At 41.9% G+C, this 27,673-nt stretch overlaps 1 protein-coding gene across 1 annotated transcript; it reads right to left on the bottom strand.

Annotated features, from left to right (window-relative positions):
• Positions 1-459: 459 nt before the first annotated feature.
• Positions 460-27,669, bottom strand: LOC138949155 (uncharacterized). Its single transcript, XM_070320918.1, has 8 exons — positions 27,516-27,669; positions 26,680-26,839; positions 23,709-23,848; positions 23,132-23,317; positions 22,600-22,716; positions 12,457-12,543; positions 7,348-7,489; positions 460-6,858 (listed from the first exon to the last, which is right to left on the bottom strand). Exons 1-8 carry the CDS (start codon positions 27,618-27,620, stop codon positions 6,800-6,802), a joined length of 996 nt encoding a protein of 331 aa, XP_070177019.1. The 5' UTR covers positions 27,621-27,669; the 3' UTR covers positions 460-6,799.
• Between the last annotated feature and the right edge of the window lie 4 nt (positions 27,670-27,673).

Raw genomic sequence — 27,673 nt, 5'->3', positions numbered from 1 at the left:
CGAAACATCATGTACTACATGTAGTGTAACCATGCAACATTTAGTGATGCTTTGTTTGTTTAGTTCAGAGGAATTATAGCGACACACCAAAGTTCTGTTTGTAGTTTGTCAACCTTGAGTGTGCAACACTGACGGCACCCCTCTGAACCTTTCTGGTATTGTGTACATTCTTGATTTTGGAACAGCAGTATGTCTGGAATGAAAATTTTCATAAAACAGTAATTAAGAATTAAAAAATGTTTTGGAAGGTTTTTAAAATGTTTATTTAAACATAAAAGTATTTCTATAACTATTCATAAAAATGATAGAAGCAAAATGTTATCAAAATGATAACTGTGTCATCTCTGTAATATTGTTATAGGGCACACAACAAGTTGTGGAAGAAGCAATTTTCACATGTACACTCTTCATCATGCAAAATTAGTGAGAATAAAATGTTTAAGAAAAGAAACAAAAAACTCTTTTTAATCTGTATGTTCCTTTACTTTTCCAGGCTTTCTGAAATGTATGAGACTAATGATTAATAACAACGAGTATTTGAAAGGAAATGACTGATGATAGAAGAAGAAAAAACACAGACCATTACACAATTCAAAAATATTTATTAGAGCTCAGTATAAGGCAATCAGTGATTTGATTGTTCTGTCACAATTATATACCTTTAGTGCTTTAAGATTTGTAAATGTCCAACCTAAACTTGCCTCAATTTTCTCTTCAAAAAGATTGCAAATCTCCTCTATTTTTCTTTTAATATCAGAATATCCTCTAATATATTTGTATTGTAGGCTTTAAACCAGATACTAATGGAAATACACAAACAAAGCCTTGTACATTTTTCAGGGTAGAAGTCAACCAATGTCAAATATGTTGACAACATCAAGCTGAATCAGTTTTCAAGTAGAAAATACTCAGCTGCAATTCTTTAAACCAGACAAACAGAACAACATTGAGCAAAACTAGTTTACATTTTTGAGTTTAGGTGCTCAGAACAATGTAAGGCCTGAAGTAGCCAATTTTATGTACATTGCAAATTGAAAACAGAAACTACAGTATACAATTTATCACATTTGGTATGGGATCCACGAAGACAGTTATCACAGAATCAAGAAGAAAGCTAGATCAGTCACCTCTTATGTTAATAATACATTCAAAAATGCTGGTTTAAACTATTTCCATCAGACTGCAACACACATACATCTGTAATAAGCAAATTTGATTACACAGCAGGAATGAAGAAAATTAAAATAAAATTGACACTCACTGAATGCAAGAGTTCCATAAAAAAAGCAAATGCTTCTGTGTGTGTGTAAACTAAACTAGGCAGATTATCAAACCTAGAAGAGTGCAAGGTTCCAAAGCTCTAGCTTCGAAAACATCTGACGTAAACTCAACGTTAAGTTTTTATGAAACAAACATGACCCTGCTGTGACCCCAAAATTTGATGAGTGCCAACCAGACTTTAATTGTGCGATCATCAAACCCTAAAAGTGTGCAAGGTTTCAGAGGTGTAGCTTGAAAAACATCTGAGATAACCTCAACATTAAGTTTTCTGACAAACTAGCGGACGGCCATACAGACAGACACATATGAATCCTAATACTCACCAATTACTCAGGTGAGTCAAAATATCAACCTCTGATTATACAAATCATTTAAATAACTGTTTGAGACAAAGAAATTGTAAACAGAAACGATTTGATAAAATGTCATCACTTGCTTAGTGTTGATCACAATTTGAATTATCACGAAAAATATATCAAACAAATATACAAAGTAAGAAGGAAGGAGAGAAAATCTTAAACCTGATTACATCACAATAAAACCAATTTTCCCTTATCCATGTTTGCTTTGTTTCTTTGTAAAGAAAATAATTCAACAAAGGAATATTGCTAGTACCATTATCTGTGGTTTGTGGGTTTGCATTCAAGGGATACTATTGATTCGACCGTTTGGGGGAGGGAGAGTTTCTGGCGAATTTGACAAATCTGAAGAAATTACGGAAATCTACTGAAACTTTACCTCGATGCACACGGCACGATTTGCTTGAAAAGCAGTACACATGTAATTAATGAAATCAAAGTGATCAAATGCACATCAGGGCACTGCCTCTCTCTGCTGTTGGATACAAAAAGAAGTCAAGAAACTCTACCTGGCAGAAAGACGAGAGGGATATTTATGACGCTGCCCCCTTGTAATATTTATCACCTACATAAACAAGGGAAGTTACTCAGTGGAAATAACCCAACCTTACCATCACAAAGAGTGCTATTTCTTTGCCCATTCTATGACATTTAATTAAGCTTTTGAAACAGTTCATCTTGCAAAGTGAAGGCAGTCCTCCTCCGCTGTAGCATCATTTGTATCGCAAAATCTTATGGTATAACTTTGGAAGTGATCTGAGGGCCTTTTCCTTAGGTCTTTTCACTGTGAAAGTTTAAGTATGTTTTTGTTTGTGTATCTGTGTGTGCATACATTTATATCCTTCACCTGGTAAAATATGGGTTTGATTCTTCCATGTTGGGGTCTCCCCCAGCAAAAGTAATATTTAGAGCAAAACTTCAAGAAAAAAGTCATCTACAAAATTCACTAATGAAACCAACCTGAGCATATTCACTCTACAACATCAGCTGCAAAACCCTGTCAAAACTGTGCCATTCTATCTATCTACATTTTCTATTTCTGTCCCCAGTACTACAGAACTGTAGTGACTATTTGGGACATGATTTGTTAATACGCTAAGAATGTGCACAACATTGCTCTGTGATTACAATCTTGAGCAATGGTAAGATGCAGCTCATGAGCTGTGACTTTAGCCCTGTCGCGGCAGTGCGTTTTTAAGCGCAATACTCATTCTACAAATTGCACTAGCAAATATAGTGCACAGAATAGCTTTTTTCTTCTGATCTTTAACTACTCGATCTTTAAGTCTACACAAAGAATTCACACAGTCCAAATGACTTAGCAATGAATGCTTAGTTTCCATAACAGCAATGCAAAATCAAGGAGCTAACACAAAGTGCAAATGATATATCCACAAGCAGAAATAATCTAAGCTGAAAGAAGAAATGTCTGTGCATCAGTACCACTATCTCACTTTGCAATAGCAACTTTGGAATGGCAGCAGTGCCGAGTTAATTACAGGCAAACAATTAGTACTGCTAGGGAGAGGTTTAGCTACTCCTCAAAGCCGATTCTGGCACTGCTTGCCAGAGGCAGAAATAATGCTGCTACAATCGAGGTTGGCAAAGTTAAGGCAAGCAGGGTGCGGGTAACTAAAGAGACCGATTTGGGGATAGGCAGACTGCCGTGCCGGTCTCCCTTTTTTTCAAACTTTCAAAACTTTGAATTGTACTGATCTTATTTTGATACAAGAATTCTTTCGTGTTTTAAGAATTTTTGTTCCATATGCTGTCAATTTATTATTTAGATTTTAAAAGTTAGATCGAACTCCAAAACGAGGCTTCCATAAATTCTTTGTAAATTTCTCCCTCTCAACGGAAAGCAGCCAGGATGTTCCAGAGCAGTAAGCGTTAAAATGGAAGTATGTTTGTACTGTATGTAAAAGCTCGGGGAGCTCAGTGATCAGAAACAGATGGTTTACGGGAGGCGGAGGGTGGCCTTAATTAAAAATCTGTACATGTACAGTGGAACCTGTGAAGTGGGATCCCATCAGGTGAAAGAAAAATGAGTACTCTGTGCAACTCCACAATTCTATAAACAATGATAACTGTAATGCAGTGCACCATGAGGTGAACAATAAATGAACACACTGTTTTAATTCATAAACCTGTATACAATCACAATGGTATATGAGATGTGAGGCCCCATCGTACAAGAAAGGAAACCTCCATTGAAAGAACACCAACCATTATTATTTATTGATCTAATAATTTAACCCAAACATCCCCATTATAAAAAGCTGTCTGCAAAAATAATGGTTCTGGATGGTCCCAAATAAACTAATGTGACAGGTACACACTGTACTTAAATGAAAAGAAAAGAAAGGATAAACGACGGGGTAACATTTGATATGGTTCAGTGTGGACAGAATACTATCCCAGAAGACGACAGGCATGAAACATTGCTCCAGGCACTTGTCCATAGAAACACACAAAAAACCCACTGATAACTAAAACAAAACACTTTCAGTCATAGATAGCAACACCAACCGACACACACAACCAGTTTTAGTATATTATACACAGTTGTCTTGAAGATATTTTCCTTTTTCGTTCAAGGGGTGAAACTCCCAATTAAGTTCACTCATGCTTTTTGTACGAGTGGGTTTTTACGTGTATGACCGTTTTTACCCTACCATTCAGGCAGTCATACGCCGCTTTCGGGGGAAGCATGCTGGGTATTTTTGTGTTTCTGTAACCCACCGAACTCTGACATGGATTACAGGATTTTTTCCGTGCGCACTTGGTCTTGCGCTTGCGTTTACACACGAAGGGGGATAAGGCACTATCATGGGTGAAACCTAAAAAAAATAAATTGACTGAAAATTCTGAGGCAGGGGTCCAGGGGCCGCCCAGGCCCTGGCGGGGTACAGGTGCAGCGCCCCGTTGGGGGGTCCAGGGGGGCAAAGCCCCCCAGCTGGAAACAAATTTTGACGTTTTATAGGTGATTTTATGGCCTCTCCTGGGCTCTAAAAAAAACAAACAAGTGACACTTTAATTCCTGTCAAAAACCTAAGAGATGTGATCAGCCTTAAAAAAACATAAAATCTTGGATTTTTATTTTTAGTCCATTCACACTAGTAGTACTAGAGGTCCATTCCAACTTAATCTGCTTAAAAGAGTGTCAGAAAGGTAAAGATAGACTGTGCTGAAGCAGGCAGAGAAATGAGTAATAAGTAACAGCAGATCCTATCAAGTCGATGAGCCACAAAAACAATGCCCTTGTCCAAAAACAACAATTTCACCAAACAAGTCACACGATCATGCGCTTATAACACATAACGATACACGCTCAAAGACAAACAACAGAAAATGACAAAACTGATAACACATGAAAAACAGCAGCCATATATCATATACAACATGAACACCTGAAGTTAATGTCGTGTTTATTTGATGACTAACCTGAAAACTACACCAAAGATACGCATTGAAGTTGAACCGAAGATCCAAAGATACGGAGCACGGCCCAATGAAAGAAAGAATGAAATGGTCGACGTAAACTTAGACTTTATCACGAAGTCGGTACAGCTTTTTTGTGGTGTTTGCTTCTTGCGCGTGCATATTCTTCCCGATAATTCCATAATCTCTCACTTTGGAGCAGATGGCACACAAATGTCACGGTGTATCAAGATTCTGAAGCCACTTCTGAAAACACTCTACGGCTTACGCGCGTTTGTTCGGTTGGTCAGCACCGATTAACTCTGTTGAAGCGTTAAAACTGAAAACGGGTATATTCTATGCTTTAATCATTTCATCACTTCATCGGCCCGTCAAAACACGGAAAAAAAAGCGGCTTTCTTTGGAAATAGAGCCTTTTATTCGCTGTCAGAGAAATGAAGCGACCCGAAAGTCAGACGCCTGCGAAGTTTTTAACAACAAGACGCGGGCAGTATTCTTACACAAAAGAGTACTTCCGTTCAAACCGAAAGCTGAAACCAAATCGCGTCAGCAGTTCAAACGAGTTTCGCGAACATCGCTGCAAGTAAAGTGATTTCAAAATAAATTTTTTTGGTCAAAATTTCGGACTGACGGAATTTCCGTCACAACATTTTTACAATTGACGGAAATCCATCAATTGACGGGCTAGTTTCACCCATGCACTATAGCAGGTCTGCACACAAGTTTACCTGGGAGATCGGAAAAATCTCCACCCTTAATCAACCAGGCGGCAGCAGCCGGGATTTGAACTCAAGACCTTCCGATTAGGAGGCCGATGTCTCATCCACTAGGCCACTGCGCCCTTCAATCTCTAATCTTCAAGATATGATATTGACACACATTTTACACAAACATTTCTACCCTTCAACCCTTTTGGCGTCAACTGCAAATACCCATTTTAGATACACACTGCTAGTGTCTTTGTTCAAACAGGAAAGGAATAAGTGGCTTATTACCCACATGTAATGGGTGAAAAATGTTCGTGTAACACGTCATGGGCACACACACACAAATTTATAATCTCAAAAACTTATTTAATACATAACTTATGTATGATTAAACAAAAGCTTGTAACACACACGCACACACACAGAGGCACACACAAAAACTTCTCAATAATCATTGAATACATCATATTTGCATGATTAAAGCTAACAATTTAGGTTAAAATAATAGAGAAAGAAATACATTTCTGACAAGTGAACAAGCCAACTTCTCCCTGTGATCATTCTCATGCAAGAAAAATACTCTGACTGCTACAATTTCCTGACCGTTTATGAGCAATTATGTGATGTTTCTCATGAAAAGAAAAATTAAAGTAAATAATATTTTGCAGCAAAACTACATTTTGAGCACTTCCAACATCTTTTAAATGTTAAAAACATTTTAAAAAAAAACTAAAAAAACCTGACAAAACACCTTCCTGGATTTTTTTTTAAGCATCTCTGTTTTTTCCCCATTTAGAAATTAAAAACATTAAACTTTGGCAGCAAAACTTTCTGACCTTTTTGTATATGGTCAATCAAAAGGCTGAAAGTTACCACCATACCATGCAGCCTCTACGTGCATGGATAAGAAGTAAAATGGGGCAATAGTGGCCCAAAAGAGTCCACAGCTGTTTACTTTCACCAAAAGGGATTGTTCTGAAAGTTGAAATGTTCCACTGCTGAAGGCATACATCATGGCACAAATCCAGACTGGCCTGGTTCTTGCATCTGCTCCCCCTGCACTCCAAAAGCTGCAATGGAAAGAAAAAGTTACCAATTTAAAATTACAAATCTTACCATGAAAAGCGCACAATGATAACTAGGTGTGTGAATGGGTAGACTTAATTAGCTCAGCCTGTAGCGCGCTGCTTTTGCAGCCAGTATCGTTGCTATCAGAAAGGGGTTCGAATCCCAGATTCATTGATCGGGGATTTATTTTCCAGTTTCAACTTTGCAAAGCTTCTCTTCAGAACCAGAACACCCCTATGTGCACCAATGCACATAATAAAGAATTTCCAAGCTCACAGTGGAAGTCTCAGGGCTTGGAAGACACATTTTTAACACACGCAATCAACATCTCTCGCCACGACCAGGTATCTTGTTACTTTGATGAGACAAGCCTACACACACACACACCTCACACACACACACACACACACACATACACACACACACCCACACAAACACACACAATAAAGCAGCGTAAGACAGAACATGCACAGTTGAAATTGCATGACTACCTTTCTCTTTGAGTCCATTGTTGAAGTTTCTAACAACGAAAATAGCAATGATAATGATGAACGCGCGCACAGCTAGCGCCATGATGCCACAGGCTATGGTACTGCCAGCCAAGCCCCGATATTTGTCGATGTAGTCCGCTGTCTGCAAACACATCCACAGATAAACTGACAGACAGAGAGATAGACAGACAGACACGCACACACCCATGCATACACACAGATTTACAGACAAACACAGACAAACAAAGAGACAGAAACACATACACACCCAATACACACACACACACACATGCAGATGCACACACACCAATGCACACAGATATTCACACAGACACACATAGATTAACAGACAACAATACACACAGATAGACCAGGGTTCGACACTAGCGGGGGCGGGGGGCGGAACGCCCCAGAGTTTTGTGTTCCGCCCCAAACATTGCCGAAGCTTGGGGCCCACTCCGCCCCAGGATAAATTCCAACAATGACAAACCAAAAATTCTAATGCCAGAGCCAATCACTAAAAATCGCCAGTCAAAGTCGTCACTGAAATTTGCGTTACGATCAATGCCGCAGTCAAGAAAAAGAAACATTGAAATCGTCGAAGGACAATGCCGCAAGGGAAATAACTCCCAGATTGTGCTCTTTAGCGTGAGAGATAAGTACATGTATCGCCTTCAAATGCCAAACGCAAAATGTGGCGACACATCCCTGGTGTAAAAAGACATGGAAATGAAGATGAAGAACAGGGTGGAGATGGACTGGGTGGCCGAGTGGTAACGCACTTGCGTTCGGAAGCGAGAGGTTGCGAGTTCGACCTGGGTCAGGGCGTTAGCAATTTTCTCCCCCCTTTCCTAACCTAGGTGGTGGGTTCAAGTGCTAGTCTTTCGGATGAGACGAAGAACCGAGGTCCCTTCGTGTACACTACATTGGGGTGTGCACGTTAAAGATCCCACGATTGACAAAAGGGTCTTTCCTGGCAAAATTGTATAGGCATAGATAAAAATGTCCACCAAAATACCCGTGTGACTTGGAATAATAGGCCGTGAAAAGTAGGATATGCGCCGAAATGGCTGCGATCTGCTGGCCGATGTAAATGCGTGATGTATTGTGTAAAAAAAATGTCATCTCACACGGCATAAATAAATCCCTGCGCCTTGAATATGTGCGCGATATAAATTGCATAAAATGAAAATAAAATAAAAAATAAATAAATCCCTGCGCTTAGAACTGTACCCACGGAATACGCGCGATATAAGCCTCATATTGATTGTTTGATTGATTGGAGAGAAACGAAAAAAGGAGACCGATGCAGCCAAAAGCGCGAAGCGCTGTCGTAATTTCAATGTCAAATGGTTGAAAGAATTTCCCTGGCTTCAGTACGATGAAGAAAAACAGACAATGCATTGCCGCACGTGAATACTGAGAGTGGGCCCCAGATTTTTGTTTTCCGCCCCAGCAATTTCCAAATAAGTTAGTGTCGACCCCTGTAGACAGACACACACACCCACCCACCCACACACATATAAATACAAACACTTCGAATTTTTTTTTTATCTGATCACTTATACATACCCTACAAATTCAAAAGAAATTAGCAGGCTTCTATGTACAGACAATATTGAAGTATGAAGAAAACAGAAAAAGAAAATAGGCTATCAATGATAGATGGAGGAATTGCCACATCTATACAATTCAATAAATGGAAAAATATTAGTAGAAAAAATAATCTTCTTAAAAAGAAGAAGTCTCTACATATCCATTCATAATGGAAGACTTCACAAGTTTTGAGAACACATTTGCTTATGCATGTATGTTCATTAGTTTTCCACAACTGTATATATAAAACGCTTAGTATTTGTGTGAAGCCTTTGATGTGTACATATTCCTATCCTTTTAATTTTCTGTTTTTTGTTCTTTCCTTATATATATTTATATATATATATGTGTGTGTGTGTGTGTGTGTGTGTGTGTGTGTGTGTGTGTGTGTGTGTGTGTGTGTGTGTGTGTGAAAATTTCATTTCGCTGGGATTCTATGTCAGTGAACGTGATTCGGAAGAATGTATCATCCTAAGTAACACCGATTGAACTTACTTTATTCTGTCAATATAAAAGACATGCTTACGTTCTTCTCCTGTAGTATCCAAAGGTTACTTATACATTATTATCATCTTTTTCTTCCATTTATTGAAGCGAGTTGGGGAAACGTATTTTTTTCCATGACTCGTTTTTTTCAGAACAAAATAATGTATGTCGTCAAACATTCTTGGAATGTTATGACGTCTTCTTCTTTTGAAACATGCTGTCATTGTATTACGTCACACCATTCTCTTGGTGGCACAATCTGAATCATCGTGAGTTTTTAGTCTTTTCTTATGAGTTGTTCTTTGCTACTGGTGACAAGTGGGGGTCAGCTCACACGGACGCATTTTTCAATACAGTCTAGAGGAGAAAGGAGAATCGCCACAATCAAAGAAAATACCACAATCATTCAATAGATATGGAAATGTTAAGATTTACTGTGAAAATGCTAGCAAAAATGGCGACCAAAAACGGGAACACACACTAGGAGTGTCTTTGCCGACTTACCACCCGTTCTGTGTTGTTGATAATAGCATGGGTGAAACCTAGGAAAATCAAATTGACTGACATTTTTTTTTGAGGCAGGGGTCCAGGGGCCGCCTAGGCCCTGGCGGGGTACGGGGCAGGGCCCCGTTAGGGGGTCCAGGGGGGCAACGGCCCCCGGCCGAAAACGAATTTTTGCATTATTCATTGTGATTTTGTGGCCTTTCCTGGCAAAAAAATACACTACCATGCAGGTCAAAAAAATACCTTCAGATTCTAATATGGTAAAAAGGGTAAACAAAATCAAAACAATTCACAGAAGTAATCATTTTTGTGTGTATCCTTTCACACTTGTATCTTCCAACACAACGACACAATTGATAACAATTAACATTGACAACAGCCATACTACATGAAATAGAAAGTGAACAACTGAACAACTGAAATAAAAGTTCGAAATATTTAATTATAAGAAGCAAACATTGCCAGACAGGCATTGAAATAAATGATGAAACAGAATGTCACACATGTAAACAGCATGATGTAGCACTGCACAAAGTAGCAACTAAGCAGTAGCATCTCTTATACAGTGGAACCCCTCTCTAAGGACTACCCCGCCACAACGACCCTTTTTTTTTTAACCGATGTGTTTCCTTATATAGTTGTCACCAGTGTAGCGACCACCCCGCTCTAACGTCTAAGGACTGACCTAACAGCTTGTGCAACGACTTTGTCAGACAAAGCCAAGACTCTCAGCCAGCGTAACGCATCACTGCGTAAGCAAAGGCACTAAACCGCTGAGAGGTGTGATGGTTGGGTGGGCTGAGTAAACATCACAAACCAATCATCGAGATCAAAGGCAGGTCCATTGTGATAGCTGGGTGGCCTTGTTAAAAGACACTGACCTTCTTCCCAGGGGTCATTGACCCAGTTTTAGCTAGAGAGGTGGTTCCCCTTTCATATCTGAGAGAGGAAACACTTCCTGCATCCGGGTCAGTGACCGAGTTCAACCTATGGGGAGTTTAACCTATGGCGCGGTCTCTTTGATGTCTTGAGAGGAAACTTGGCCAGGGTACTGAGATCTGAGGATAGTACATGCACCAGAACTGGTGGACACCATCGACAATGTCAAACATGAAATCGAAGCAGTTTGCTTGAGGAAACGGTCGTCAGCAACTCAAACTTCTCTGTTTTCTTTTTTTAAGAAAATCTTAGGTGACTTTCTTTGTGGCCCCCTGACACCGCCCCCTCCCTCTGTAAGGACCCCCCTCCATAAGGACCGATTTTTGTCAACATTTTCAAGGTCGCTAGAGAGGGGTTCCACTGTAGTGCAAAGTTCTCAAGGAAAAGCACTTGAGTTTCAAGCACCAAACTTATCACACACAGTTTTAGTTTCATGAACTCCAACCAGTCCCGTCGCCATTTGTTGGCTAGACCAGCATCAATAAGATCTGTCCGTGCGTTTTCCGTCAAAACCGGCATCTTTGTCGCAGAAATCGTGTCACCACTTCGTAATGCCTGCCAAAACGCGAGAGAACTTTTTTTTTTATCGTGATGCAGAGCGAATCCGAAAGCAAAGAAACCTCACCTACGGGGTTTACCGCGAGCACGGGCAAAAGTGCTTCCGTTTCCGGGCAAACTGCAACCGGTTCACTATAGCAGTTCGAAAACGCAAGTAGTTTCGGTTTGTTTTTTCTCAATTGTTTTCATTTTTTTTTTCAAAATTGCGGATTGACGGAATTTCCGTCAGACTTATTTTCAGATTGACGGATTTCAGTCAATTGACGGGCTAGTTTCACCCATGTAATAGTCGTGTCTGTGCTGTTTTTGTTTAAATAGTATCTAATAAAACTGATGCAGTTCTTGAAATGTTGCAAATTATTGTTGTCTTTGTGAAATGCGAGTGTTCTGGGGCGTAATCTGCATACGGCTGATGTCACATATAGGGTACCCCACTTCGATCAGCGTATCACTCCAAATGAGCTTCATAGTAGAAAAGCAGATACACTACCAAAACACTGCATAACAGATCTACAAGACAGCCAGAATCATTGAAATTTACTTCCTGTATAGAATATTGCAATCAAATTTGTTCACGCCGTCGCACATGCAACGCAGGTTACCCTCGCCTTCGATTCAAAGTAACTCCACTCTGACTGAATTACCATCGAAACGCAGATAACGAACTGATTCGGAGATTACACGCCACACATTTATGATATTTTACACACAAATTTCAACTGTCAGACATGGGATTCAGAAAAAGGGATAATTAAGGAAAAAAACGGTGAAATTGTATGACTTCCCAGGTCTGATTGTTATTTTGGAAAGAAAAGGGCATCATTTCTAACGAATACTGCTCAAGAGGCACATCAGATCTTGATCATTCAATCACTGTGATGCTCATAATTGCTTGGTTTCACTGATCAGGGGCATGACATATTATCATCATTATAACAATTGGGAGAAACTCTTCAAGTGCCAAAGAAAACGTTGACAGACTTTTGTTCTAGATATTGTCTATTACTGACAGATCTGCAGACCTACCTGGTAAAGTTTATAAATGACATAGGCAACTTCTGCAGGGCTGAAGATGAAGAAGATGATGGCCCCAACCTTATTCTCTCGTCTCATCTAGATTAAAAGAGAGAAAAAAATCTACGCTGAGACATATATATATATAGAAGACAAAACCTAAGTAAATGTTTTTTGGTATTATTACATGAACTGTATACTACTTTTAATCGAAAATTTTAATGGTAAATTTTCATTTGATTAATATACTTACCCAATTCACATATAGCAATTTACTTCAGTTTAGTGCTAGGACGCTGAAAACTACGCTCACCCTGGTAAGGGGGAAAGTACCCTAAAAATAGAACAGCCTTGACAGTCCATAATGACGTCATGACAAGGATACCCCCCAGCATGCTCTGCGCACGCGTGCTCTCGCCGCCATCTTGTAATCATTCGCTCGAAGCGCCCCATTATATTTTTAGGGGAACTAAAGCGAGGTAGGCGGGAGGGACTTCAGTATGTGAATTGGGTAAGTATATCAATCAAACTAGATGATTACCCGCTTCGCCGGGTACCGGCTTCGCCGGGAAGAAGTAGAGCCGAATACCAGGCTGTGCCTGGGACCCGGCTCTGCCGGGTGTACGGCGGCTTCGCCAGCGCACGAAGGAAAGGAGATAAACGCGCAAAACACTGGAGACCTTCTAAAAATAGTAACGTGCAGTGACCTTAAAAAAATAGTAACGTAGTAACGGGAATATGGATTGACGCCACACGGAGGAAGGGAGATAATCGCGGCTGAAAACACTGGAGAAGATAAGGAAGAGTTACTGGTAGTGGATCCCGACAACAACAACAACAAACAAACAAAAATCGGTTCAGCGCGCACAGCGCTGCGCGCTGAGAGCACGTGTTGAAATATCTCATCGATGAGGTTGTGTCCGGGGTGTAGCTGAATACGGTGTCCAAATTTGAAAAAGATCCACCGAGAACTTTGGCCGTGCATCGCGAACAGACAGACAGACAGACAGACAGACAGACACTAGTCGTATATATATATATAGATGAAAATTTACCATTAAAATTTTCTATTAAATTACATATCTTATCCCAATTCACATATAGCAGATTGCTAATTAAGGTGGTAGGATGCTCACCTATGAGCTAGGCAACAATTGCCCTGCTGCTACCATCGCTGGTAGAGCCTTTGTACCATCCTGCCGCGTACTGGAATGTCGCGCAGGTAAAAGTAGATAAAAACATCCTCAGATCTCCAGTAGGCGGAGTCGAGGACTTCAGATAATCTTCCTGATTCTAGGACCAACTTAGCTATGTTCTTATCTCTCTTTGTGTACAAAGACGATAAAAGTAGCTTATGTTTGTGATCTTAACTCCATGTATGAGACAGGAAGGAGCATAGTGATCTAACTGGTCAGATTCATAAGATCTAACTGGTCTCTGTGGCGAGAATCCTATAACGAGGAAAAACTTAGACCATCAGAGATGGTTATCCTGACTTCTGATTCTTGGCTAAGAAGCATGGCCGGAAACGGAGTGAGATAGAGTGTCTCTATTGAAAACTACGTCTCCCGGTAAGCCAGAGAGTGCGTGAATCTCGCTACCTCTGTGTGCCGTAGCTAGAACCAAAGTGGAGAGTGTTTCCACGTCAGATTATGAAGAAGAGCGGCTTGTAGCGGTTCAAAATCTGTGGAGCATAGAAACTCCAGTACCAAAAGACTCAGCCTTGCCGTGCTGTGACCCTCTGGCTATGAACGCTATCTAGCCTATGGTCTCTCTGCAAAGGGAGACCTGTAATCTTATACTGCGAGCTGAGCAAGACACTCTGATAAGATTAGGAAGAAACATAGCCTAACCAGGTAAGGCCTATGAGTAGGATCCATGCTCTATCTCGCACAGTGTGGAAGGAGCCCAAGGGAGAACTGTCCAAGTACGCACATGCACCCCCCCCCCCCCCCTTATCTTCCACCTAGTCTCATAAGACTAAAGAGTGAAGAGGAAGGCCCTGTTTGGAGAGTAAGACAGAAAGTACCTGATCTTTACAAAGAAAAGGAAGGAGTACAGAGAGTAAAACAAGCTCCAGAGAAAACAACCGTTGTCCTCAATGGTTACGGGAGTGGTATCAGTGAGAACTATGTACCCAAGTCCCTAAGCGGTGGCTTGAAAGAAAAGGGAGGCGAACTCCGGTGAAACCGGCAGTGTAACCCTCTAGGGAGCGAAGTACTGCTGATGTTGTGTTTGAGTAAACGACAGTGCAATAGCTGAAGCCGGAAGGCCGCAGCTTGAATGTTAAGCCCGGCAGGAGTATATAAGGAGCCTGACCTTCTGCGTTGGCAAATCATTTCAAACCTCTTGCAGGCAACGGACAAATACTGCTCCTACATTTTCTTTAATATCTCAGTTAAGCATGAGTTACGGTGTCAGATTTTTTGTTCACACAGCTGGTTTTCACACATTTACCGCCCTATGCACTTAGATAAGGTTAATTCTCCATAATAAAGAAGATATTTGTAAACAAACATTTCAATGGGGATCTTGTTCAAAGAAAAGGGCGGAGTCAACACTCTCCGACGTCACAGATTTACACCATGCGTTCCAAAAATAGCAAAACACGTGGCATGCGGCAATTTGGTTCCAGAACATGCTGTCTCAGGTGCATGTGTATTTGTTACATCGGATATGAAGAAAGAAATGCAACTAACCTTTACCACCAGTTGTGGCCTTGATAGGGTATTCCTGTGGGGTTGGGATAAAGCTCTCTCACTAATTTGAGCACACAGTCGGGCATCATAAATTTTCTCGGTTAATGTTTACCCGTGTTGGATTGTCTTGATGTAAGGAAGACGTCTTTTTCGCCAAGTACAATGCACAATTCCAAGCACCGCGTCGGTCTAGCATGGACCAATACTTCTTGTAGAGTACTTTTCTAACGCCGGAATTCCTGCGGTGTGGCAATTGGCCTGTACCTAGCCACCTCTGGCGATGCCGGATTTGTCACACAAGGGCTGCAAAAACAAAAGGCACACTGGCCTACCCCAGAGGAGAGCACTGTACTAGGACCCGTGTCTCCGCTTTCACAATTGCCTCCAGGATCAGATAACCACGTCTGCACCCTAACGGTACTACACACACGAGAGACAGCCTAGCGCCTCTGTATCGAGGTCACACGATGATGGCCCAGCACCTCTTGGTACACAAGTCGAATCTTTTATTACACACCTTCGAGTTTCAAATGGCCACTGATTCTCAGTAAATAGTCTCCTTATTGCGTTCTCCTGGTCACTTAAAAGTTGAGAAGTGTTAAATCAAATTTCGCCATTTATTTCCACAGACAGAAAGAGATGTCAGTGCAATACAGCTTACAGACCGCAGCCTGGCCCTTACTAAGTTACTATCACCATCGGATGTTGGAATGTGAAACACTCAGGTTTTCCCGCCATCTGTCGACAACACTGATTGTGTTAGAGGCTCTCGCTGGGTGGAATAACAGACCGTGTTCCAAAGTATGCGTATACACTACGCAGATTATCACCGTTGACTTCGTCTACATGGTCCCGCTAACTATAATTACTGTCCCTGAAAGTGCCTCACAGGATGGGCAAGTTTACTTTCAAAACAGAAAGGGGTAATCTAAACTCGGTTTGTTCTAAGTGGACATGGGAAACAAAGGGACTCGGATCTTGGGTCGCCCCTGGCAACACAAATGGAAGAATCCAGGATATGCAAATGGTCTTCTGCAGTTTATTCCAAGGTGGTAGGGGGTTGAAAGGGGGAACGAACAGGAGGGGGGAGGGCGGAGGGGACAGTGGTCGGTGGAGCTACTATACTAAGACTGCAGCAATGTAGACTGGTGATGTGAAATCATCACCCACACATTTCGAGGTACCCTCCCCCCTCACCATTCGGTTCACAAGCCTGTTTTTGTCCTTGGTCAGTTTGAAAATGATTGGTTTGTTCAAGTATTCCGCCAAAAAAATGCGCCAAGATTTCCCTCCTCATTTTAGTGGTGTTTGACGCTTGCCCCACTCACTTAGTCAGAGTCTGATGCAAAAATTGACTCCAGAATTCTGTTCATTGACGTTGTGACGTACTAAACTTGTTTATTGTTCTCGGTTTTGGCTGATTCTGTGTTGTTTTTCTGTTAATATCAGCGAAAGTACCATCATAGCGGTGACTGAGTTACAGCAACCAAGACTAAGTTTCATTTTGTCCGTTTGACTAGCCTGACATCTACAGCCTTGACATTGTTATTCTGTTTCTCTCTGTGTGACTGATTTCTTTGACACAAAGGTTCTCTGTGTGAAAGTTCAATTGTATTGTAAATATAAACAAAATACGCAATCAATATGCAAGATATCACAAATGTTCAGAAACGAAAATATGTGAAAAACTCTGAAGAAGCTGAAAAGAAGAAATGCTGCTCGCACAGACAGAAAGCCAGATGGTAAAATTCAGTTTAGCGGTGAGAGAGAGGAAATTAATCTTATTTACGCCCAAGTTCAAAAGGTTAAAACATTTTTGGGAGAAGGAAATCCAAACAAAGAGCTTGTGGACACTATCTTGTGCTTTTTTTTATTGACAAAAACATTGAAGCTGATTTATTAGAGCGCCCTGGTGCCCCCGCGTCCCCAGTGCACTTTGGCCTGTTCGTGTTTACATCGCGTGCCACGCGTTGTGCTATTTTTGCTAAGCCCCGCCCCTTTTTCTGTTGCATTATGGGAGAGGCCGGATCGGTTGGGACGCGTTTAAAGAGATTGCCTGCCAGGCCCGTGTTCCAAACGGTCACCCATCCCGGTAGAACCGGGCTCACTAATTGTTAACCTCGGTGGTCGGAAAAGACCGTGTTGCTGCCTAAGGCTGAGAACGGAAGTCTAAGCCACGGCTGCAAAAAGCGGATACACTTTCCCTGTTTGCAAAGCAGGGGTGAAAAGTCAGGAGTATAGAAAACCGGATTGCCTGTTAGTATTGTGCTAACAGGCCCGCAATCGGGGAAGACGCGACTGGGTATCGGTAACCTGATCCGCTCTCAGACCATGCTCCTATCAAATCCCGTCCCAAGGGAGGGGTGAGTGAGCGTCTTACGAGTTTAAAATTGCCGAAGAAAATATGGCTAGAGGCATTACATGTAGCTAGTTCTGAAACCTTGGGAAAATATCTTCAAGGAAAGAGAACTGGCATTATAAAATAAATGGACTCTGTAAGAAGAGGTCGCCGTAAAGCCAAGGTTCCATTAACTGGTAAATCAAGAATTGATAACCTGAAGTTCGATATCCCCGAGGGTAAAGATAATCTCAACTTTTTCCGCCCAAATGCGGAAGTGACTCAGACTAAAATGTCGTTAGAAACCATGCAGAGGGAACTGAGTATGTATCCAAAGCTGCATCCCCGAAACTGAAGTTTTGTGATTCAGCCTTCGTTGGCTTAATCTAGAGGCAAAGAGTAGGCCTACTGTTTGCGAAGTAGGAGAAAACTCCTGGCGCAAAGCCAAAAAGTGCAAAATCCAGGGGCCACCGCTGGGAAGACTACAGTAAGAGTGTAGTTAGTTAAAACGCGGTAGAAAAGGCCCCTGAGGGGTGTAAGCTGAAGTTGAAACACTAAACCAGAAGGTGTGTGATTCTAACTGTTATCGCCAAACAAACGCATTCACTATCTTTTGCGTCTGGGAAAAAGATACCCTAATGCCTTAATGTGAATTTTGGCAGGTTTAAGAGTGCTTCATTTTGTCCGGCAAAAGTCGCTGAAGTGTGACTGTGAAGCCGTTTATTCTTAAACAAAGAGGCTTGTACGTCTGAAGTAATGTACAGTAATGTGAAACTTATAAGCTGTCTGACGTAGAGTCCTAGATTGACGTCACCCAGTCTTCTGGACTGAGTGCGTCTCTGACTGACGCGGGTGTCTCCATTGTGAACTTGATTTGTCTCAAATATCTGTTCAGAGGGGACAAGTCTAAAACTGGGCACCAGCCCCCTGAAGCCTTCGGCACCACAAAAATACTCCCATCGAAGACTGGGGAATTGTGATCCGTTACTTCGGCGATCGCCTCCTTCTGTACCAGAGACAAGATTTCTGCTGGTATCGCCGTCTTTGCTTCCGTATAAACGGGAAACTTGAACAGCGGTAGCGCTCTTGTTAAGGGAGCCTCCCTTCCCTCCAGAGTAGTCTCTCCAATGCTACAAGGGATTGGATTGGATTGGATTGGATTGGATAAGATTTACAGTCCAGTGAGGTTACCCTCATGGAAATTCGGGCTGCTTTCTCCCCGGGGAAAGCGAGCTGCCATACATACGGCGCTACCCATATTTTTTTTTTTTTCTGCATGCGTGTATTCATGTTTCCTGAGACTCTGTATAAGGAACAGCTCTGCCCCTATTGTAGCCGACTTCCCCGAGTGTCGCTAACTCCGGCGTAACCGGAAGTGGAGCACGTGGTAGGGACAAAGTGTCTAAGAGATTATGTGGCTTAAAGTTCAACCAGAACCTCCAGACAGCAGCTTGCCCAACATAAGGGGTTGGCTGTGCGGAAACTAGCCACGGCTGTGCTAACTCTGGTGCCGGACTGTGCGCTGAAAGCAAAGGCACTATGTCCAAAGGCACAATTCCGACCGGGAATTCGTAGCCAGAATCTTAGACATCTCATACGCCACTGAGGGAGATTCGCGAAACCTAAAAGTTTGTTTTCTCCCTGTGTTGCACGAAAATCTCTGACAGCAGAAGGTGGTGATGCAGACAGGCTTGTTGTAGCCACCACTCCTTCCTCAAAGAATCTTAAAGCTCCTGTCCTTTAAATTGAATTCTAGAACCAGCCAAAAACGCAGACCTGCGCGTATGCACTGAATGTGCGTAGAGCTGAGCAGAAAGACGCATTTGCTCTGCTGAGACTTTAGTCAAAGTAGCGAGCAGAGTAGTCACGTCCTTTAACCTCGCGTCACTCCGAAAATCAAACGGATCTAGTGACATGGCGACAGAACGGGAGAGAGACCTGAGCAGCGTCTCCGACAGAGACGCTAACTCCAAGTTGAATCTCCCTGATTCCTCCAAATTCAAGAGAGAGGCTTCTGTATAAAGAACAGATCTGTCTCTGCTATAGCCGTCCTCTCTGAGCGTCGCCAACTCCGGTGTTACCGGGAGCGTCGCGCGTGGTAAAGAGTAGGAGTCTATGAGATTGCGTGGAGCAGCGTTCAACGTCACCTTTCGTCCCGCCTGCTGCGAGACTTGATAGGCTCGATGTGCGTCCGCCAACCAAGGCTTGGCCGAGTTGGGTGCCTGATCATGCTCTGCTAGAAAAGGCACTGAACCAGACGACGCATACCCGTATCCCGAACGCTTAGCCAGTAATAAAGACATCTCATAAGCCACTGAAGGAGATTCACGAAACTTAAAAGTTGGTGTCTCTTCTTGTGGTGAGTGGAAAAACTCCAACAGAGGAAGATGGTAGTGCCGCAGCATTAGCTGCTGACACCACTCCTTCCTCAAAATACCTTGAGGCTACCTGAGCTGCCATTGCTACCACTTGGTATAGCTTGGCTGGTAACCGGAAACTGGTATCATCATCCACAGCGGAATCGCCATATTCCGATTCTCCTTCCGGAAATTCGCCACCACATTGACTTGCATCGTCATAGGCGGTATCCCCCGGAAGTGAGGGTGCTTGTGAGGTATAACCACCACTAGCATCCGCCTTTGAGAATACTTCCTGCCCCCCGGGCGGAAGTGTGGAACGCTGTGCCGATACTGGATCCTGAATAGGCCGTACCGACGATAGCGTATCTTCCGTTCTAAGCACAGGCACCGGAAGGGAAAAACCTCGACCAGCTATTTATTATTATTCTCTTTATTTATATAGCGCCTTATCTGAAGTTCAAAGTGCTTTTTCTCTTGGAGCTACCTGTCTATTGACGGCTTCCTGCTCCCGTGGCGGAAGTTGAGATCGTTGTGCCGTCTGCGGCTCCTGGCCGGACATGCACTTCGTATCTCCCGTACTAAGAGCAAGCATGGGAAGGGAAAATCCTCAACCGGATGCTTGTCTATTGACGGCTTCCTGCTCCCGTGGCGGAAGTTAAGACCGTTGTACCATCTGCGGCTCCTGGCCGGACGTGCACTTCGTATCTCCCGTACTGAGAGCAAGCATGGGAAGGGAAAATCCTCGACCGGATGCCTGTCTATTGACGGCTTCCTGCCCGACGCCAGGCGGAGGTTGGGAACTACGCTGTGCCGTTGCTAGCTCATGGCCTGGCATACACTCGCGTAATTCCCTGTGGGACAGTACGGTACCTTCAGTAAAGTTGTCGATCCCGGCAGAAGATGCACGGTGAGACGACGCACTTCCATCCTGCTCAGCGTGAACATCGGCGCTCGTAACCGTGGCTGACGGGGTTGCCTTAACCCTCGCTCGCGCACTTGCTTTGTCCGCTCCCGCGTGGAGAGAAAGCAACTGCGCACTCGCCGACTTCAACTCCGCTGAAAACATGGCACGCATTCGATCGCTAAATGAATCAAACATGACGGACAAATCGTCCTTCTCAGACACTACACTAGGCTTAACCGGCGCTGTCTTGCACTCTTGCTTCAACGCCGGCATTACAGGACTCTTAGAGTCATCAAATGTACAGAAAACAAAGTCTGAGAAACTGGTTCAAAAACACTAACTGTGGTCTTCGAACCTTAGCCTTCTTCGCCGCCTTCTTAGACGGGGACTCTGCTGTCGCTACATGTCTAGCGCTAGATTTCTTCTTCCCACTGTCTGCCATACTGGCGAAAGTCTCGAACAGCAAAACGTAAACAAGACTAACTTGTGGCAAACGAAAGTATCACAACAAGAAAAACTGGAAAAATCTCACCCAATCTCAGCCAAAAAGCTAAGAAACAACGTGTGACCAGGGTTGGTACTGCCAAGAAGCAGTGGGCTAAAGACTAGCCCGAGCGTAAACCAAAACACGTCCGCAACCAACGTCGCTGAAGAGTGGAATGATTACAAGATGGCGGCGAGAGCACGCGTGCGCAGAGCATGCTGGGGGGTATCCTTGTCATGACGTCATTATGGACTGTCAAGGCTGTTCTATTTTTAGGATACTTTCCCCCTTACCAGGGTGAGCGTAGTTTTCAGTGTCCTAGCACTAAACTGAAGTAAATTGCTATATGTGAATTGGGATAAGATATGTAATTTAATGTATACTGGTACATGTATTTGTCTTGGCTTCAGGTCCAGTCAAAAATGTCAAAGGAAAAGTCTGTGAAAGTTGTCAAAACATGGCTTACTTAAGGCAATGCGTGGCACTAAAATTAAACTTGGAGAATACACGGAATAACCTAGTTTTCTGGGTAGTTATTGAAGTGACTTATAAAAATGAATGAAAAAATTGTGAAAATGAATGGCCACAGATTGCCGTTGCTATGGAAACAGCCGCCATATTGGATTTTTAGGAAACGGTTTTACAGTGACATTTATAATAATTTTTGTAATAAGGATTAATGAATTTTTAACCGCATATTCATTAATCCTTATTTCAAAAATTAATATAAATTCAACTGTAGTCTTTTGTTAAAAAATCGTTCTATATGATTGTAGATAAAAGTCTTGTGTATCTTTGTGCCAAATATTAAGCATTTCTGATGTATAATGTTGCTGTAAAACCGTTTCCTGGAAATCCAATATGGCGCTGTTTATGGCAGTTTCCATAGCGACGGCAATCTATGTCCTTTAGTTTTCGCAAATTTTTCATTTCCCAGAAAACTAAGTCACTCCATGTATTTTCCAAGTTTTATTTTGGTCATTTTAGTGCCTGGTGGGTTAAGAGTGGAGATTATTCTGATCTCCCAGGTCGACTTATGTGCAGACCTGCTAGTGACTTAACCCCCTTTGTGTGTACACGCAAGCACAAGACCAAGTGCGCACGGAAAAGATCCTGTAATCCATTTCAGAGTTCGGTGGGTTATAGAAACACGAAAATACCCAGCATGCCTCCCCCGAAATCAGCGTATGCTGCCTGAATGGCGGGGTAAAAACGGTCATACACGTAAAACTCCACTCGTGCTAAAAACATGAGTGAACATGGGAGTCTAAGCCCATGAACAAAGAAGAAGAAGAAGAAGAAATGCCACTCATTGCCTTAATGCTAATAAATCAACAAATTTGTAAAATTGTATATCCTTAATTACTTACACAATCATAGGCGAGAATAAACCAGGCGATAGTAACAACCCCGCCCACTGACAGAACGACAATATCTTCAGTGTCAACATTCAGCCGGGAGGTCAGAATCAATATCACTATGCTTATCTGTGAACAAAAAGAAGAAGAAAAAATCTTGTACGTACACAAGAAAACAAGTTCATCACTGCACGCCTTTGCATTTAAATCTTAGCATCTTCATACTTTCATGCAAGGATCATGTTAACCAATTATAATCTCAGCTATTTTACTGATAAAGTCTGGAAACATTTGACTTGAAATCAACAGCTTGCCACATCTATCGGCTGTAATTCATAAGACAGATTTGTACCTTTCAAATGCATGCAATAAGGCAACCAATATGTGCTATAATTGATTTTGTTGGTTGGCATAACACAGTGGCCAGTACCACTGAGAGTCAACTTTCATAATAGACAAAGTGCACACTGTAATACTTATTTTCCAATGATTTTATTTCGATCACTGAAAAAAGTGAATTTTCAGTTAATCACATTCTACTTACAGACAGCTGCATGTCAAACTTGAGGAGGTCGAAGAAAAGAAAAAGCAGGCGACATATGTTCTGGAGATGTGTGTTGGCGCCCACCGTTCTGAAGATAAGATTGCCAGAGCGATAGTAGCCGAGGCCCAGGTACAGGCCCATGCCGATCAGAAAGGGGCAGAGCACCGCTGCTACAATCAGGCGGATCTGAAATGAATTCTAATTAGAATTATACAAATTGTACATATTTCAGATCAGTAACATGCTGCTGCACTTTTGTATTCAATTAAGATTGGTGTGTGAGTGTGTGTGGGGTGAAGGGGGTAAATAAATAGATAAGCAGACTCACACACACACACATGGGCATGCATGAGTGTGAGTCTATCTCTCTCTCTCTCTTTAGTATACATTTGTATTGTTTTGTTCTTTTGTTTGTATGTTTATTGTCCCAAGGACCGAGTGTAAAAAAAAAGGCCTAGCCTTAAATCTTTATCCTTGTAAAATAAAGCTCAGTTCAGTTCTCTCTCTCTCTCTTTTCATCTTTCCCCTGCTCACACATTGACAGATGCATGGACACACACACACACAAACCCCTCACCAGTTTTACGGTATCTTTCCTGCCCGCAGCATAGTTGACTATCAAGTAGATCAACACAACAAATGTTGCGATGCTAAGCACCAGGAGTTCTGTTGCCCTTTCCTGTAGCACGCCATGGAGGGTGTAGTAGACTGCAAACACTGGAGAGAAAAAAGAACAGATATATCATTTAGATTTACTTTGAATTCATGCTGAAGCATCCTTTAAACTTATGTGTGAAAGGTTCGGTAAACTCTGATGTTTTCTCTTGTTTGATGTGTTACAGACTCTCTCTGGACTATCACTCACGGACACACGTACAAAGACATACACGTCTTTCTCTCCATTTCATCCACAACAACACTAGTACCAGTAAAAAACAAACCAGGGGGAAAACATGGACATTACAATCACACTAGCATCATTATCAGTAACAAAACAAACACAACAGCATGAAAAACTGTTAAAAAAGTGTAAAAGATTTTTCAGAGCAGCATTTATCTAAGACGATATAGTGTGAGGAACAGACCGTTTGTGGTCCTGGTTGTTTTCAAGCTTGAATCTCTTATTGATCCTACCACAAACGCTGATTTTCGCGGCCTCTCTCTTTTCATTTACCATGTCATTTCTTCGTTTCGTCAAAATACCTCGTTCTTCGCCAGTTTTCCTTTGACGCTTTTCATTGTCGTTTAGATTTTTTTGAGAAACTCTCTCTTGATCATCTGTTTAACGTCCGACGAATGACTTCAAACATCGCCAGGTAATCTTGAACTTTAGTGTGTTAAATTCATAGCTTAGAATTCAGAGACATGAAAGCCTCCACATTTGCAGAACCTGCACTTGTAAGTAAAACAAGTCATTTTAGATCCCTTTGGAGTCACGGAATGAACTGTGCCTTTGTGTACGATTGCATTTCGTTTACATGCGTCAAAGACCGAATTATCCGTGAAGTGCGACAGGGGATGCAACTCTGTCATGTAAATGATGTCGCTTGGTTGAAAACGTAAGCTTTTTGGTGTCATTTTCGTCTATCAAACAACCAAATAATTAATTATGCTTAAGTTTGGAGCTCAATCCGTCAATTAATTTCACGACAAATGTTCTTTGGCTTGTTTACAGGGACTTGTATCAAAAATAAGTAAAGAATGCCACTGAATTCTGAGCTATGAATTTAACACACTAAAGTTCAAGATAACCCATCGCGAAATCTCAACATTGTTGCTCAAACGCGTGTACAAAGTGAAAGTTCGAAGCTTGGACTGCTAGTGCTGGAAAATAGGTAGTCACGTAAGTAAAGCGACATGCGAGAAACATGGCAGCCAAACATGGCGTCCAGACGAAAAACGCGTGAGCCTCTTTGCTTGGTACTATATGTACTTGTCTCCGAAAACCCTCGAAAACCTCCAAAAACCTCATCAGAAATTAAGAAATTCGTCCTTAGATCGTGTTTTGTTACATATTTGTTTGAAATTATAACTTAAATCTGCAACTTTCACTGTTCATGGCTTTATTTTCGTGTTTGTGCGAGGATTTACGATGGAGCGAAAACACTAATCACATGACGTCATCAATACTTGTGCATTGAAATCGATGCATCTACTTCTTCGAAAATCCGGCTCTGAACACAAAAATAAGGGTGCAAATAGCATTATTCAGGCATGACTTCTAATAGACATGTCAAAAACTTCAATTTAAAGTTAGATTTAGATGGGGTTTTCGGAGTCAAGTAGTACTCTCTTTGCTCGCCAGCCATTCCTGTTTAACAGCATTGCATTCGCGGTTTTGTGGTCAGCCAAGCAAGCGGGTGAAGACGAATTTTGAATTCGCCCAACGCAATTTGAACCTGCCTCCGGCGGTTGGACGGGTGTTAATGTACAGCCCATATATAAATATACATATAGCATGACTTCCCTTCTTTGTCTCTGTTATTCTAGTGAGAAAATATCCAGCAATATTTCTCCGTAGGCCTAAAGTTCGGCCATGACCTAGGCAAAATAACTTACGCAGCCGCAGAAACAAGAAAAAGGAAATCTTTTATGAAATGATTGGGAGCCACGCAAATTTGACCTCTTGATTCCGACCATGAACCCGCTGTTGATAATCTGGAAGGTCGTACCAGAAATGCAAATCTATCTCTGGCCGATTCATAGATTCAACCTACAAACTGCGACCTCAACTGTGATCAGATGGCCAAGCAATGCGTGAAATCTTTTATTCTAAAGCCTTATGGCTCGTTTCGACAAGCATTAAACAGATGAAATTAACCACATGCAGTTTATTTCTTCAGAAAATTGCAAACGCATCAATACAGCCTTCCTGTTGGGTTCGGTGCTTTGTACAGAAATGTCTTACACACGATAGATTCGCTGATTTGTCTTACGAAGCCGTCATCAACACGAACACAGCGATTGCAGAAGCAAACTCTGTACCTACACGACCGAGACACAAGACTGATTATTTCACAGCTGCAATGCGAACAGAGAACTAAAAGACGTTTTGGGTAAGCTTACTCACGTCAAGTCTGCACTGACAAGCTAGGAACAGACGAAAAAGTCCGAACAAAAGTAAATGACGTCAAAGTCTCTTTTGTTTTGCGTGTAACTTTGTCATGACGTCTTTTTTTGACAGTATGCGCGACAAATTTTTCGCTTCCGGTGTCATTTTAGATCGACTGAAAAGCAACTCAAAAGAAGTAGCTGAGCCTGTGTCTTGAAATCAATCACTTGTTACTTTCGAAGAAAAGTTAAAAACAGATTTACACTCTTTGAAAGAATGCCCTTAAATGCACTTACGGTGAGTCCTCAATCTCTAGATTGATGACTTTATCCCGGGTTATACTTTGATCAGTGTTGCAATCGGCTCCAAAAGGGTTTGAGTTTTCAGTAGGCTGTCTGTGAAGAGTTCTTTCTAGATCTATTTCTAACCCCACAAATTCTGAGAATGGGTATGGAAAATATAAAATTTCGGAAAAATCTTATGTCTGGGTACGTACATGTGCTAACAAGGAGGACGAGAGCAAAGGTGAAGTCCGGATCACTGGAGGCCACAGTACAGATCTTGTAGAGCGTGAAGCCAAAGGTTGCCAGCACTGTTGCCAGGGAAACAAAAATGTACACACGTTCCTTCACCTCCACATCTTGGAACTGCCTTGCCTGGTGAAATACAACAAACAACAAAAATCAAAAAAATCAGTCCTTCAAAAATGAGGCTCGATTCAGCATATTTGAGTATTAACACTCAAAAAACTACCATGTCCAATTGATATGAGATCATTAACGCCCCTTGTTATAAGTCAGATTCTATCTTTCTCCCACGCGCATTCTTTTCACACACACACACAAATGTACACTGATTATTATTTTGTTGATGAATTAAATATAATTTTAATTCTGTTCTCCCTCTGTTACATATATAAACTTGCCACTTATTCAATATATTCATGCACATAAAACTGCGTGATCTTTGTATGTCAAAAGTTTTGTCTTTCAATATAACATATAGGCCTATATATATATAATATATCTAATCTAGGCTACTACCTCTCTCTCTCTCCACGCGGGAAAAACGCTCAAATTCTGCATTTAAAACCCCTTACAATGCAAAGCCATATCATCAGAGCTGAATAACAAGTTTTAAAAAATCCGAAGCTGTACCGCGATATCGATTTGCGGCTGACATCGTCACTTGATCATGAAATGAAGAATGCATGTCCGGTATCGAAACTAGATTCAACTTCCGCCTTCCGCAAAAACATGATGTGGATCCTAACTCGATCAGCTTGTAACAATCTCTGTCTACACAAAGACATTTTGGAGCAATGGTAGTTACCTTTCCAAGAAGTGTGTCTTGAAGTTTTGGGGGTTGTGGAATCCCGAGATCTGCGAAAGAAACGGGTCCCGGCTGACTCGTATCCTCCCCTCCGGAATCAGCCATGTTGTGAACTTCAAGTGCGCCATACGCATGTGTGACAAAAGAAACATATCCGG

Source organism: Littorina saxatilis, linkage group LG15 (assembly GCF_037325665.1).
Source record: "Littorina saxatilis isolate snail1 linkage group LG15, US_GU_Lsax_2.0, whole genome shotgun sequence".
Lineage (NCBI taxonomy): Eukaryota > Metazoa > Mollusca > Gastropoda > Littorinimorpha > Littorinidae > Littorina > Littorina saxatilis.
Note: the sequence above shows the minus strand (reverse complement) of the source record. Positions and strands in the feature narration are given on the sequence as shown.